Source organism: Hippoglossus stenolepis, chromosome 14, assembly GCF_022539355.2.
Source record: "Hippoglossus stenolepis isolate QCI-W04-F060 chromosome 14, HSTE1.2, whole genome shotgun sequence".
Taxonomy (NCBI): domain Eukaryota; kingdom Metazoa; phylum Chordata; class Actinopteri; order Pleuronectiformes; family Pleuronectidae; genus Hippoglossus; species Hippoglossus stenolepis.
Window position 1 is genome coordinate 17,187,497 of NC_061496.1, and position 13,035 is coordinate 17,200,531.

General features: G+C 39.8%; 1 protein-coding gene across 1 annotated transcript; it reads left to right on the plus strand.

The window, feature by feature from the left end:
• Window positions 1–1,740: 1,740 nt before the first annotated feature.
• Window positions 1,741–12,021, plus strand: abhd17ab (abhydrolase domain containing 17A, depalmitoylase b). The gene is made up of 5 exons (XM_047343174.1): window positions 1,741–2,605; window positions 3,529–3,899; window positions 5,425–5,619; window positions 7,230–7,409; window positions 8,950–12,021. The coding sequence occupies exons 2-5, from the start codon at window positions 3,535–3,537 to the stop codon at window positions 9,173–9,175; spliced, it is 966 nt and encodes a 321-aa protein (XP_047199130.1). The 5' UTR covers window positions 1,741–2,605; window positions 3,529–3,534; the 3' UTR covers window positions 9,176–12,021.
• Window positions 12,022–13,035: the final 1,014 nt, after the last annotated feature.

The window sequence follows — 13,035 nt, forward strand, 5'->3', positions numbered from 1 at the left end:
TGTTCTAGTTCCTGTCATTACTCGTGCTGGAGCATTTTGGACCAACTGAAGACATCCTGATGATAAAGAATTACAGTAATCCAGTGTAGAGGTAACAAATGCATGGACTAGTTTGTCAGCATCTTTCTGAGACAGGATGTTCCTAATCTTCAAATGTTTGCATAATATTGCGCTGGTGGAAGAAAGCTGTCCTATAGACTTGTTTTATATTTGGGTCAAACGACATGTCCTGGTCAAAGATAACTCCAGGCTCCTCACAGTGGAGCTAGGGGCCAAACTAATACCATCCAAGGTGACTATTTGGTCAGACAGTGTTAGAATGACCTCAGTTAGCCACTAAATCCAAAATGGCAGACTTCCTGTTGCGTTAATCAAATTGGTGGCGGGAGTTTTCTTTCATCCGGTCATGATACACGTGAGTACCGAATTTCGTGAAGATCGGTTAAACCAGACAGAATTGCTGCATTTTAGGTGGTGCTGTTGAGCCATTTTGCCACAACCATTCCAATTACTCCAGAATACGTCAGTTTTGACGGCGGTCAGCTGTCAATGGGCTCCTGCTAGTCATCGTTCATGATGAGCATTTCTTTCATCTTGTATGGATAAATAAAATCAAAATCAAAAGCATATTTTTAAATACATATCAATCAGTCTATTAGGTATATACTGTTATATTTTGAGTTTTATTTTGTTTATCTAGCTATGGTTAGCTAGCCAGAAAGGAAGCTAGCGAGCGAACAGCGAGTTAGTATTGTACATATTTTGCTTTCTCACTAGTAATGGATTGTAAAATAACACTTACATGCATCAGATGTGCAAAAGCAGCTGTGTGAAATGAATGGAAGGTGTTTCGTAGTGAATACATACTGTATGGGTCATTTTTGACCCATGTGTTTAGTCTAATATTAGTTATTTTCCTGGAGAAACCCTGTGATAAATATGACTATACCTAGACTAAAATCTGAACATTACTGGAATGGTTGGACCTTATTACCAAATCAAAAAAACACGTGGTCATTTACCTACCTTACTGTTTCTGAAAAGACACATTGATAAATGTGATTTTTGTATATGCTGTGAGCACCGCAAATTAAATACCATTAGCTTTCATTGTATTGGGGCAGTGGGTGGACAGCTGCAACCAAAAATATCTGCATGGCTCGAAACTTCAAGAGTGACAATATATATTTATTGTAATTTGGTTTCCAAATGCTTTGACCATAGTCAGCCGGGATAACTTGAAGTGTGTGTTTGGGATGGGGCAGCCATGGAAAGATTATGACAAAATTAGGCCCTTTTGCAAAGAAAGGCGACCCAGTCCACCAACATGGGAAACTGAAAGACACACAAAACTAATACAAATAGTCATATTGTTTGGTGTCTCTTTGTGTTTGTTTAGTGTCTCTTTGTGGTTGTTTGGTGTCTCTTTGTGTTTGTTTAGTGCCTCTTTGTGGTTGTTTGGAGTATTTTAACAGTCACTGTATGCTTCATACTGACTCAGGGGCCTGAAAGGTCAGGGGGTGTAAAGTACCATTTTATCAGTTGCCTACACACAAAAACGATGATGCATTATGTTCATTATTATTAAGAAGTAAATAAATACTGTGTACGGAAGCGTATTGCATTCACTTGAAAAAAAAATAAAAAGCTCTATATAAAGTTTTTTTATTATTAATATTTTTTTTAAATGAAACTTATCTCAAGTGAAACTTATCTCAAGTGAATGCAATACTCTTCCGTAACTATGTGCTGGGCTCACACCTTTAATAGGTCTAGTCATCTGTATCATGATCACGTCATTAACAAGGGTCACTGCGACATGTCACCTGTTCTTTTCTTCAAAGGTGACAGAACAATGAAGTTCAGACATGTCGGGTTGGTCTATACGTCACTCAGAGCGATAACAAGTTTCCCCTCATTGTCCAATGGGAGCGCGTCACATGACATCCTGTCAGCTGTCGCTTCCGGGTGCGGTGAAACAGCGGAGAAGTCGGAAAACACCGGACATACACGGATTAGTTTAAATGAGGAGTGAAGAGGACACGGCGGCTCTGTCCTCTGCCGATTCACGGACGTACGCGAACGTAGGTTGAACGTTTTCGTTTTTTAATTTTGGAGTCGGTGAGCGAAGTTTCTGCGGATCTGAGCCGTGTTTATGTCTGGAGGTTAGCTTAAAGCCAGAGTAGCGTTTAGCTGCTACACGCAGACGTACAGACGTCTCTGTCCGGGGAAACGAGTCGTGCTGTCACCGACATTGTTAATTCACACTCGTCTGTGGACCAGGGAGAATCACCGAGAGGGTTTGACTGCACCCGAGGAGCGACCACAGTTTGTTTTGGAGGTCAACAACACGGACGGAGAAACTCGTCGGTTCCCTACAAACGTCCAGGGCGTCGAATGTGCTCAACAACATGGATGTGACGTGGACTTCAGGCAGCTCACAGAAACCACAGCAGGGACTGAGTAAATAACATTTCCCTCTGCCAGCTGCTGACAGGACACTTCCACAGGATCCTGTGTTTGGCTGAAGAGGAGGAGGAAGTCTTCCTCCTTTGTGTTCTCGTTCAGCTCGGTTTTACTCCCACTCAGCTCCTCAGTTCAACAGGTAGATCTGCTGCTGTCGGATCCATGTCATGTGCTTCAGAGTCTAATACATACCATATGTCCGAGTGACAGTGATAACAATGTTATTAGTTGTAAAAAAAACTGTACACAACTTATTTAGTTTAACCACATACATGAATACATCAGGTTTAGATCTCAAACAATAACGTTCATCTGCTTCTTTGTTTATCATAAGTCATCAAATTATTCAGGCTGTCAAACAAAAAACTGGATTTGAAGTTATCAAATTGCACAAAAGTAATAATGACACATTCCACAATTTTCAGACATTGATGTACAATGAAATAATTCATCAATTAAGAACCTGTAACCAGAACATGTTGAATATTATTACCTGATAAATTATTTAAGTGATAATAAAGATAATTAACACTTGACCAGTTTCATGCTATACATCTATATCTATATTAGGGCTGGACGATATGGCCAAAAATGATCTTGTGATAAAAGTTTTCATATCAGTCGATATTAATAATTATCTTAATAAATGTCACATTATTATTTCTTTTGAGTTTAAAGACAAAGTTTTAAGACAGAGTTTTGCTCAAGAGTCAGTTGTGGTTTTAAATTATTCTTTATGAGCAAAGACAAACACTTGATAAACAACAAAACATTTTCCAAATGATGTGTTATAAGTCCTCACTGTGCATAAACACTATATAAATATAGATGTTATATTAAACTTTTGTTATATTGCTATTGATGAAAACAAGCTTGTGCTAATTATATATGTTGATATCGCGTAGTTCTAATCTGCATAGTCTTGAGATGTAACAAAGCTAGTGTTGTGGAAGCCCTGTACATTTCATTGTAATAAGTGTCTGATTGTGTAAACACTGGGATGATGTGGACGCATCAGCACACTGATCCTCTTGTCCTCCTCCTCTTCCTCCTCCTGCACAGTGAAGGATGAATGGCCTTTCTTTCAGCGAGATCTGCTGCCTGTTCTGCTGCCCGCCCTGTCCCAGCCGCATCGCGGCCAAGCTCGCCTTCTTGCCCCCCGAGCCCACCTACACGTTCCTCCCCGACCCAGAGGCGGGCCCTGCCTCAACGGGGACAACTGGGGCATCGAACCCGCGGACACGGAGTGGGGCATCCGTTGCTGGAAGCGGAGGGTCCGGGGAAGTGGAAGGTAGATGGAAGCTTCACCTGTTGGAGAGAGCAGAGTATCAGTACACGCAGAGGGAGCTGGACATGACCGAGGTGTTCCTCACTCGATCCAGCCGGGGGAACAAAGTCGCCTGCATGTACATTCGCTGTGTCCCTAATGCCAGGTAGGGAGTTTGAAAGGTTTACCTTCCTCGTCAGTAGGTGATTTATCAGTTCTTTTTGTATGTATGTGTTAAACTGTCAATCTCGGCTTGCTCGACCTTTCTCATTCATTTTATAACCATGTCACACCTCTGGAGTGATTCCACGCCCTCTTTTCTTGTCAATCTTCTCGCGCACACATCCATGTCTACTTCCTTTACTTGACCTGTTGTTGTACTTCTCTGTTGACTCAGCTGACTCAAAGATTATCCCTCTGTTTTCGGTGCATCTCTGTCATCCATTTTAACAGTTTCTTCAATCTTTTTTGTTTTTTTATCTTGTGATTTGTAGGAACTAGAATGTTGACTTTCCTGTGTGTTCTGGGATTCTGGTTCATGATAACGATATCAGTGTTCAGTGAGTCAGAGACATAACATGTTCAGCTATGTGGGTTTCCATCCTGTAGGTTTGTCACTGACTTTACTGTCTTTGATTGGTAAATAGTTATTGAGAATAGGGTACATATCATTTGGTCTGAGAAAGGAAACACCTTTTTTGCGAGATATACAAGTATATTTGACGTCTGTTTGACACCAATCCTGTTCTCTGTGCAGCTGCTGATTAATTTACCAAATAGATTAAAAAGAAATGGATAGGCTTATGTTACAGTCATCGTATATGTTAATGTATATCTCCTATTACACAAAAATGAATCCAAACTCAACCTGATATGGCAGAATCATTGTTGGGCCACATTATCAGTGGAAAGGCCAAGAGCAAAGCCAAATGCTGTCTGTGTGTGTGTCTGTGTTGAAAAACAGAACCACTGAGGGAGGATCTCAAAACAGTCAGGTTGCAGACAACAGATCAGGTTTCTCTGGAGAGCACAACATGCATTCATGAATGAAAGGCCACGGCTAGAATACCCTGCATTTATGGTCGATATGCTGCTTCTCAGGTTGATCAAAATGTCTTGAAGTCAGAGACAATTTATGTGAGTCCATTGTGTTGTGGTAAACCAATTTTCCAGCAAGCAACACTTGCAGACAAAGATGTGTTGGTGTGGAGTCTCAGTAACCTGGCTTTGTTTATCCTGAAAACAGCTTGTTTATGGTTTTGTTATTTGTTTATTCAACTTAGTTACCAGCTCAGATCTGTGATTGTATATTATATTAATAATATAATATAATTGTCTGCTTCATAAGTCCAGTAGTATGTCCAATGTTTATACAATAGACTGTATATAAAGATGAACGGCATTATAACTCTCCAAAATTTAAACCTCATTTCTATATATTGGGTGGAAGTGGAGACGCGTTGTCCATCTTTATATACAGTATATGATTCGTACCAGTTTCGATCAAGCAAATGACTAGTATTGTTTTGTAGCAATATAAAGTGTAGACATTGCCAATATGATACATTTGTCTAGACTGTGTACATGCTATTTCCTAGAAAACATGAAATGGTAGAAATACTGAAAATATCCTTGGAATTTGTGCTAACTATATCCACTGGACCATATTTTGACCAAGTCTCTCCTTTTAGGTTTACAGTGCTTTTCTCTCATGGTAATGCAGTCGACCTCGGCCAGATGAGCAGCTTCTACATCGGCCTTGGCACTCGCATCAACTGCAACATCTTTTCCTACGACTACTCCGGCTATGGATGCAGCACTGGCAAACCCTCTGAGAAGAACCTCTATGCAGACATAGACGCTGCCTGGCATGCCCTGCGCACACGGTGAGTGATGATATGATTGGCCCATATATGTCCTTCAGGGGGACGATTTATTAGACTTCATCTTCCTCTGCCAAGAAGGGCACATTGTTTGGATTAGGCACAAATCACACCATGTTAAAAATGTGGATAGATTGTTTCTGAGAAGAAAAAGAAGGAGTGAAAAATGAAAGGAGACAGAAGAAGGAGGGTCAAATAAAGATTAAGATGTGAAGAAGAGGGTGAATGAAGGAAGCAGTAGTTGTGATTAGGACAGCTGAGATGAAGAGGGGAGATCAAAGCAGTGACAGATGCCAGGGGAATTAAAAAGAGTGAGATTTATGGATGAGGGGAGACTGGGAGAGACATGTCTCTTCAGGATGTTGTGGTGTGATAACATGTCTCATTAGCGGACCTGCTTTAATGTGGCTTTAACCCTGAGAGGACATAACACTAAAGATTGCTAACTAAGAGTTGATAGAGGTGCTTTTATGTTTAGGTTTATTGTCAATAAAATGTAATATTTTTAGATTTTGCCACTGTATATTTTTGCTGATTAAAGGGATAATTCACAGAAAAAAAAGAAAATTCACTCATTATCTACTCACCACTATGACAATGGAGGGGTGGGTGAATTGTTTGAGTCCCACAAAACACTTTAGGAATCTCAGGGTTAAATAGTGTTGCATCCAAGGTGACCCCTTCTTTAGACGTAATAAAACAACAGAAAATAACACAACATGCCTCCATACTGCTCATGTGGTGTCATCCAAGTGTCTGCAAGCTCCGACATTCATATTAAACTCAAAATGAGGTAATTTACACCATGCTTTTAGCCTTAAAGTCCACTACTGGAAGTAGGGATGCTAGCGGACACGGGTGCCCTTGGGCGAGTGCTTGTGCTTGTGTGTGAGGCTTTCTGGTGTGTGTGTGCGTGCGAAAGTGACGCGGCTCCGAGGAGGATATCAGAGGACCTTTAAGCGTGCGTACGTGTGCTCATGATGGCGGCCTTGCGCATCCTGCGTCCATTTGAAGCGTCGGTTGTGCACGTCCTCAGAAATTAACGCTACGCGCACGCCAGATGCACTATGCACTTGACCAGTAGGTGCGCTGTAGCAGTAATATTAGGGAATGTGACCGGGTGATTGACTCACTGTGTGTGTTGTGATGTATCATCAGCAGGCTAATCCGGCAGAGCAAATCATCAAACACGCTTAGTACATCTGCAAGTATGTGAACAACTATGTTCACGACGCAGCCGGTTGTCTACGCAAACGCGTGTTTAAACAGCAGGAATATATCCGGCCTTAGGCTTAAAACACAGTGAAAATGACGCGGTTTCAAGTCGAAATTCAATGACTGACCACACGAGCAGTATGGAGGCGTGTTGTGTTTTTTTTCTGTTTTATTACGTCTGAAGAAGGAGTCCCATTTACTTCAATTGTATTGGATTTGGCTGCAACACCGACTCCAAAAGTGTTTTTTATGGGACTCACACACTTCACCAACCCATCCATCGTCATAGTGGTGAGCAGAAAATTAGTACATTTTCATTTTTCAGTGAACTATCCCTTTTAGGTTTTATTTGTTGGCCCATTTTATGAGGTGTTCTCTGTCTCTTTGGTTTTAACTAGGTATGGTATAAGCCCAGAGAATATAATCCTGTATGGACAAAGCATCGGTACAGTTCCTACTGTAGACCTGGCGTCGCGGTATGAGTGTGCCGCCGTTGTTCTTCACTCACCTCTGACGTCTGGCATGAGAGTGGCCTTTCCTGACACAAAGAAAACCTACTGCTTTGACGCTTTCCCCAAGTAAGTCTCTGCACAATGTTGGTCTGTTTTTCAACAAGCCTCCTTCTCAGCATCAAATATAAAATGATTGACACTTTCCTGTATTGAATTGTTTAGAAATTCTGTTTCTTTGAACTTTTGTATTGGTGCAAGGTGTAATAATATTTTTCACTAAATGTGTCATTGGCTGTAAAGATCCAATATTCATAATAATAACATAATAATTATATTCAACAGTGACCTTTCTACTAGAAGTACATTACTCTGGCAAAGTTTGGGACCAAAGTTATACCCTATCATATTAATAAACAAAGCCTGACACAGGAAATCAATTTAGTCTTACTGAGAAGAACTGTGTTGTTACAGTCTTTACTAAAAAGAACTAGAATGTGACTCAGTAAAATTTGGCTCATATTCCATCCTTCTGTCGAGTTTCATAGAAATCCACTGTGTAGTTTTTGTGTAACCGACGGACAGACAGTGAAACCATATCCTTCTTGACTGAGGTAATTAACATCCATTTATGTTTACAACTATTGCACATAACGTTTATTAAATAGTGACTGCTGATCTGGTCATATAACAGAATACAGGTGGGTGGTGATGAGTGTCAGTACTTTTGGCTCTGTATCCTACAGAGCTTCTGTTTGACACTTCATGTTCACTTGCATGCTCTACTCAGAGATTTTGTAAGTGACTTGTAATGTGAGTGTTACCTGTTATGTGCTGTAACATTTTATTTTTAATCCTTGGACACTAAACAATTCCCTTGGCCAGACAATAACAACTCAGAGTGGTGCTATCATTAGCGAGGCTCTATCCTTCCTGCTCTCCTTGTCAGTTTAGTTTTAGTGGCTGAGTCTGACGAAGGTCAGTCGCAGCCAACGTCAGCCTTAACACAACAAGTGGGTGAGGAGCAGAGGTGGTAGGAAACCAGGGAAGGCCCCACTGTGTGTGTGCAGTGAGCTGAGAAGGGGCTCCAGTGTTTGTCTGTTCTTCAAATTGAGTAAGAGGGCAGTTGGCATCCTGCCTTTCTCTATGTGTATCAGTCTGATTCTTCATTACCTGTTTTCTTTGAAAAAAAATTGATATTACATCAAGTGACTCATTGTTAGATTTGGTGATTGTGTGTTTACTGTTGCTTCAAATTTTTAAAAGCCAGCTCATGTTTTTATGTAATTTATTAAAAAATATGTTAATTTCTACTGATAAAATCTATAAACTTGTGAAGTCCAAATATTTATTTTTCTGGTGTGTAACATCCAATCTGTTTTCAAATCTGTGCTAGAGATGGTTGCGTTGGCACATATGATCATTTATCAGCACCGAGGCAATAAAACCCTAGCAGTCACTGCTACATATGGCACTGCTATTACACTAAACATTAAAATGTGTATCTTCTTTTTAAATCAAATAAATCTTTTATAGCTCGAAACAAATTAATATTGCAGTACAGACAAAAATACAGCTTCATAGATGAATTTTTTTAATCTATTTTATAATATATTTCACTGACTTTTATTGATGTCACATTTAATCTTTTCCTTATTTCTCCTTTCAGCATTGAGAAAGTGTCCAAAATCTCGTCTCCAGTGCTCATCATCCACGGGACAGAGGACGAGGTGATCGACTTCTCCCACGGCCTGGCTCTGTTCGAGCGCTGCCCCAAGGCCGTGGAGCCTCTTTGGGTAGAGGGAGCGGGACACAATGACATTGAATTATACAGCCAGTATCTGGAGCGCCTGCGCCGCTTCATAGGACAGGAGTTGGCGATACAACACGTCTGACCGTCACCAACATCTTCACCCTTTTTCCTACTTTGTCCTGAATGGAAACATTCGGGTGTCATCTAAAGCATCTCTCAGCTTACTATGGCACCAGAGGATGTAATGTTTCACGTACTGTTTTTAAGGCACAGTATGCCTCAAGACTCAAAAAGCATTTAGACAGTTTTTTTTAGCAGAAACTTGAAAGTACAGATGCCATCTGTTAGGTAGCAGCAGATATATTCATATACTGTGCAATAACATTGACAGTGTCACAGGAAAATGACTTTTGTTGAAATTAGATGAAAAGAAAAAACTGAGTAACAAGTTATGTCGGTCAGATACATTGTGGTCCACATGTAGAGTGTCAGCCTACGTGACACCTGAATGTGCTGGGGAATATTTTGGTTTTCTAATCACTTATTAGAACAGCAAACAGGTTTTTAACTATGATCACTACATTGATCCACCAGTTTTTATTTGTAATAAGTTATAAATAGTAATAATTAATGTGTAAAGTACATTTTAAAAACAGTTACTAAGTGCTTTACAAAAAAGAAGAGTAAATTTAAAAAAGTTGAAGTGAGTTCAAATATAGAAATGGTTTACGGTAAAATAAGCTCTCCGAGAGAAGTACGTTTTAAAAGATGACGACTCAGACAGTCTTCAACATTTCCTTGGGCAGGTCGTTCCAGAGCTTTAAGGCCCTGAGTTTAAAATCTCTGTCTCCTTACCTGGTCTCAGGAACAGTTAGAAGACTTCCTGAGGATTGAAAGGCTTCATACGGGATTGAAAGGACAAAAATATATTTAGGATCAATCCTAAAACAAATGGGGAGCCAGTGTGAAGAGGCTAAAATGGGTGTAATGTGATTGAGCCTCTTAGTTCCAATTAGAAGCAAGGACAGGCTGAAACAGTCTGTAGTCGTTTCAAAGTTGATTTTGGTTCAGACACAAAATTTGTCTATAGTGAAGGAATGAGGAGATGAAACGATCTGCATCCCTTGAATTTAAAATGGCTCTAGCATTTTATATATATATATATATATATATATATATATGAGGACAAAATTGTACCTAAAATTGACCCCTGAGGCACACCAGACTTAACATGGGAAAAGGAGCATCTGTAAACCTAATGCAGTGCGATAGAAAAGCCCTCCAGTAAAGAATGTTTCAAAGGGGATGATTTGCACATTTGTTCTACTAATTGTTGTTATTCTATTTCACTTCATCACTTTAAAAAGTGTTTTTAAATACCCTGTACCCGTCATGTATGTAGATTTGAAGTGGACACAACTGGTGATGTGTCCTTACTCCTGGGGAAAAATGAAAACAATACATTCAGATGAGTGTGTTTTTCACTGTATTTGTGTCGTTTTGGTTTGTTTTAGGTATAGTCAGCTAAATTTCCCAAACCTTGAGTATGGTGAGCCATTAAAGCCTTATCTGTTGCTCATATGGATTCTCACTGTCGTCAGTCCGTGCTAAGAACACAGTCGCATCTCAGTGATGGAGCGAGCTTGGCTGTGTTGAAGAACGACTGAAAATACCTCCAGCTCTTTGGTTTCGTGGAGCATCTGAGAGGCTGTTAGCGCCTTCTTGTTGTTGGTCTTAGTTTATGTCTCACACCAGTCGGTCACAGCTGTCGGCTAAGTTCCTGTTTCTTCAGTGTCTGGAACTTAGAAGCAACTCTAAAATTACACAGGTCATGGTTTATATAAACCTGGCCGATGGCCATCTTAGTCATTTGTTCTCCATGTTAAGGGGGAATTTTAGTCAATTTAGAAATATCTAAAACTTCAATTTTGAATCAAGTATTTATTTTATGTTGAAATTGTCTATAATTGTTATAAGCTAAGAAATATGTTCACTGAAATTCGACGAGTGGACAGTGTCTGGCTCTTCATCTTATATAATTCAACAACAACCATTTCTTTTCCAGCACTGTATTGTAAACAAAAGAGCAAACTCTCTCAAACATGTTATATTTCCCTTTATCGCTCGTCTTTCGCTGATTATTTGTGGAAATATTACTGATCGATTTTTGTATTCAAAGGGAAGAGGTATACGTTTTTTTTTCCAGCTAGCTGCCCTGTAATTAAGATAAATCTCTTTCAGACTTCTGCCCTCCATTGCTCTCACTAACAAAAATAAGTGCAAAAGCAGTTTTACCTTTAACCAAACTGATATATTTAAATCTTAGCGAGTGAGTGTTGCATTGTTAAACTTTTGAGGTTACGGCTGTTCTGTTTGATTGTTTTCAAAGAAGAGTCAGGATTTTCAGGCTTTTTTGTCAATGTATGAACCAAAGTCTGACTTTTATTTGTGTTTTACCAAGTTTACCTGCTTTTCATGTTTGTATCTTTGTAACCAAAGACAATAATGTTCAAGTTTAAGCTCTTTTGCGAACTCTTTATTTATCTTTGTACTTACTCTGATTGTTTTTCCACTTCACATTTGGATACAAATTAAATGCAAGTGTGTCATAGTACTGAATAATTATGTTCTATCATCATATCATGTCTGGTTTCAAATATGAACAGAAGTTAAATAGCACATATTAAGGTTGGTGTTGTTTTGTCTGTGGAGGAATGGAACTATAAGCAATACAACGAGTTGGGATGTGTTTAGAAAAATACAGTGTGTGGGATGATGAAAGAACAATGACAGGAGCTTCATGAACACATGAGAAGCTTTCGTTTAAAAAGAGAAGTGTCTTTTATTCAACTGTGTGGATCTCTGGTGTAACACAGGTGGTAATCCTTTGTTACCGACTTATTTTCTGTTTTTAGAGATTCTGTCTTTTTTTCCAAGAATTGAAAAGAACAAGAAGCTAATAAAACGTAACCACAGATTCATAATTAATATGACTATTTTGCTCTTTTTGAAGATATTGCCACCTTACAGGTGCTGTTTTACAGTTAAGATATTATTGGTCCCTAATATTTGAACCATCTCAGTCCTTGTGTTCAGTGAATGAAGACACGGCTAAAGGCCTCACAGGGCTGCATGAGACAGAAACTTGAAAGTACAGATGCCATCTGTTAGGATACTGTGCAATAATTCCTTGAGACAGATCCAAGGAACGCTGGGGTTAAAGTTGAGTAAAAGAGTCTTTAATTTTCTAATCTGTGTTGGGATGTGCTTGTTTTCAACTGAGGCAACAAAGATGTTCAAATGATGCGTTTCGAAGGAATCCGTAGGACACAGGTCTGCAGGACTCAGGTCTGTCCCAGCTCCCTCCCCTCACTGTCTGCCATGTTGAGTTGTGTGAAAACAGGGACAGATGGATTGTAAGCTGCACTCGCCCTTCTCCCCCCTCAACACACACATTTGTGCCAGCTCTTTTTCAATGGACTACATAAACAATCTGGTGCCCCACTCAAATGCTCTTACGGATTAAAAGCAGCTGCATCCCTCTGTCTAAAGGGGAAGTCAGTGCAGCCTGACCCGCTGTGTCGAGCACAAGCACCTCCCGCACACACTCATGATCTGACTTTCACACTGACCTGAGCACACAAACCCTTTCAAGTTGACATGCATCTGAGGGAATTTGCTGTGCTCGCTCTCGCCAACAGAAGACTTGAGACTTGTGAAGTCGAGAGCTGTTTTTGAATGTAGTGGTGTGGTGAACCTGTAGACTAATGGTAGTCAAATAGTGGCCCCCGGGCCTGATCTGGCCCTCCTGCAAAAATATTTGGCCCCGGAAGTTATCTCTTTCATGTCTACATATCAACTTCTACATGATTTTTCTCAAATATCCAATAGAGAGAAATGTGAATATACTGTGGATCTGTTTGTATGTTCATATTTCTTTAATAAAAATAAAGTAAGACTTGAGTAAATTAGACCCTTAAACATGTAATATTGCCTACTCTC

Excerpts from the sequence above, each read along its gene's own strand:
- abhd17ab (XM_047343174.1), top strand. The coding sequence starts at position 3,535 with ATGAATGGCCTTTCTTTCAGCGAGATCTGCTGCCTGTTCTGCTGCCCG. Across the intron at positions 5,620-7,229 it reads TGGCATGCCCTGCGCACACG|GTATGGTATAAGCCCAGAGA; the intron begins GTGAGTGATGAT and ends GGTTTTAACTAG. Across the intron at positions 7,410-8,949 it reads TGCTTTGACGCTTTCCCCAA|CATTGAGAAAGTGTCCAAAA; the intron begins GTAAGTCTCTGC and ends TTCTCCTTTCAG.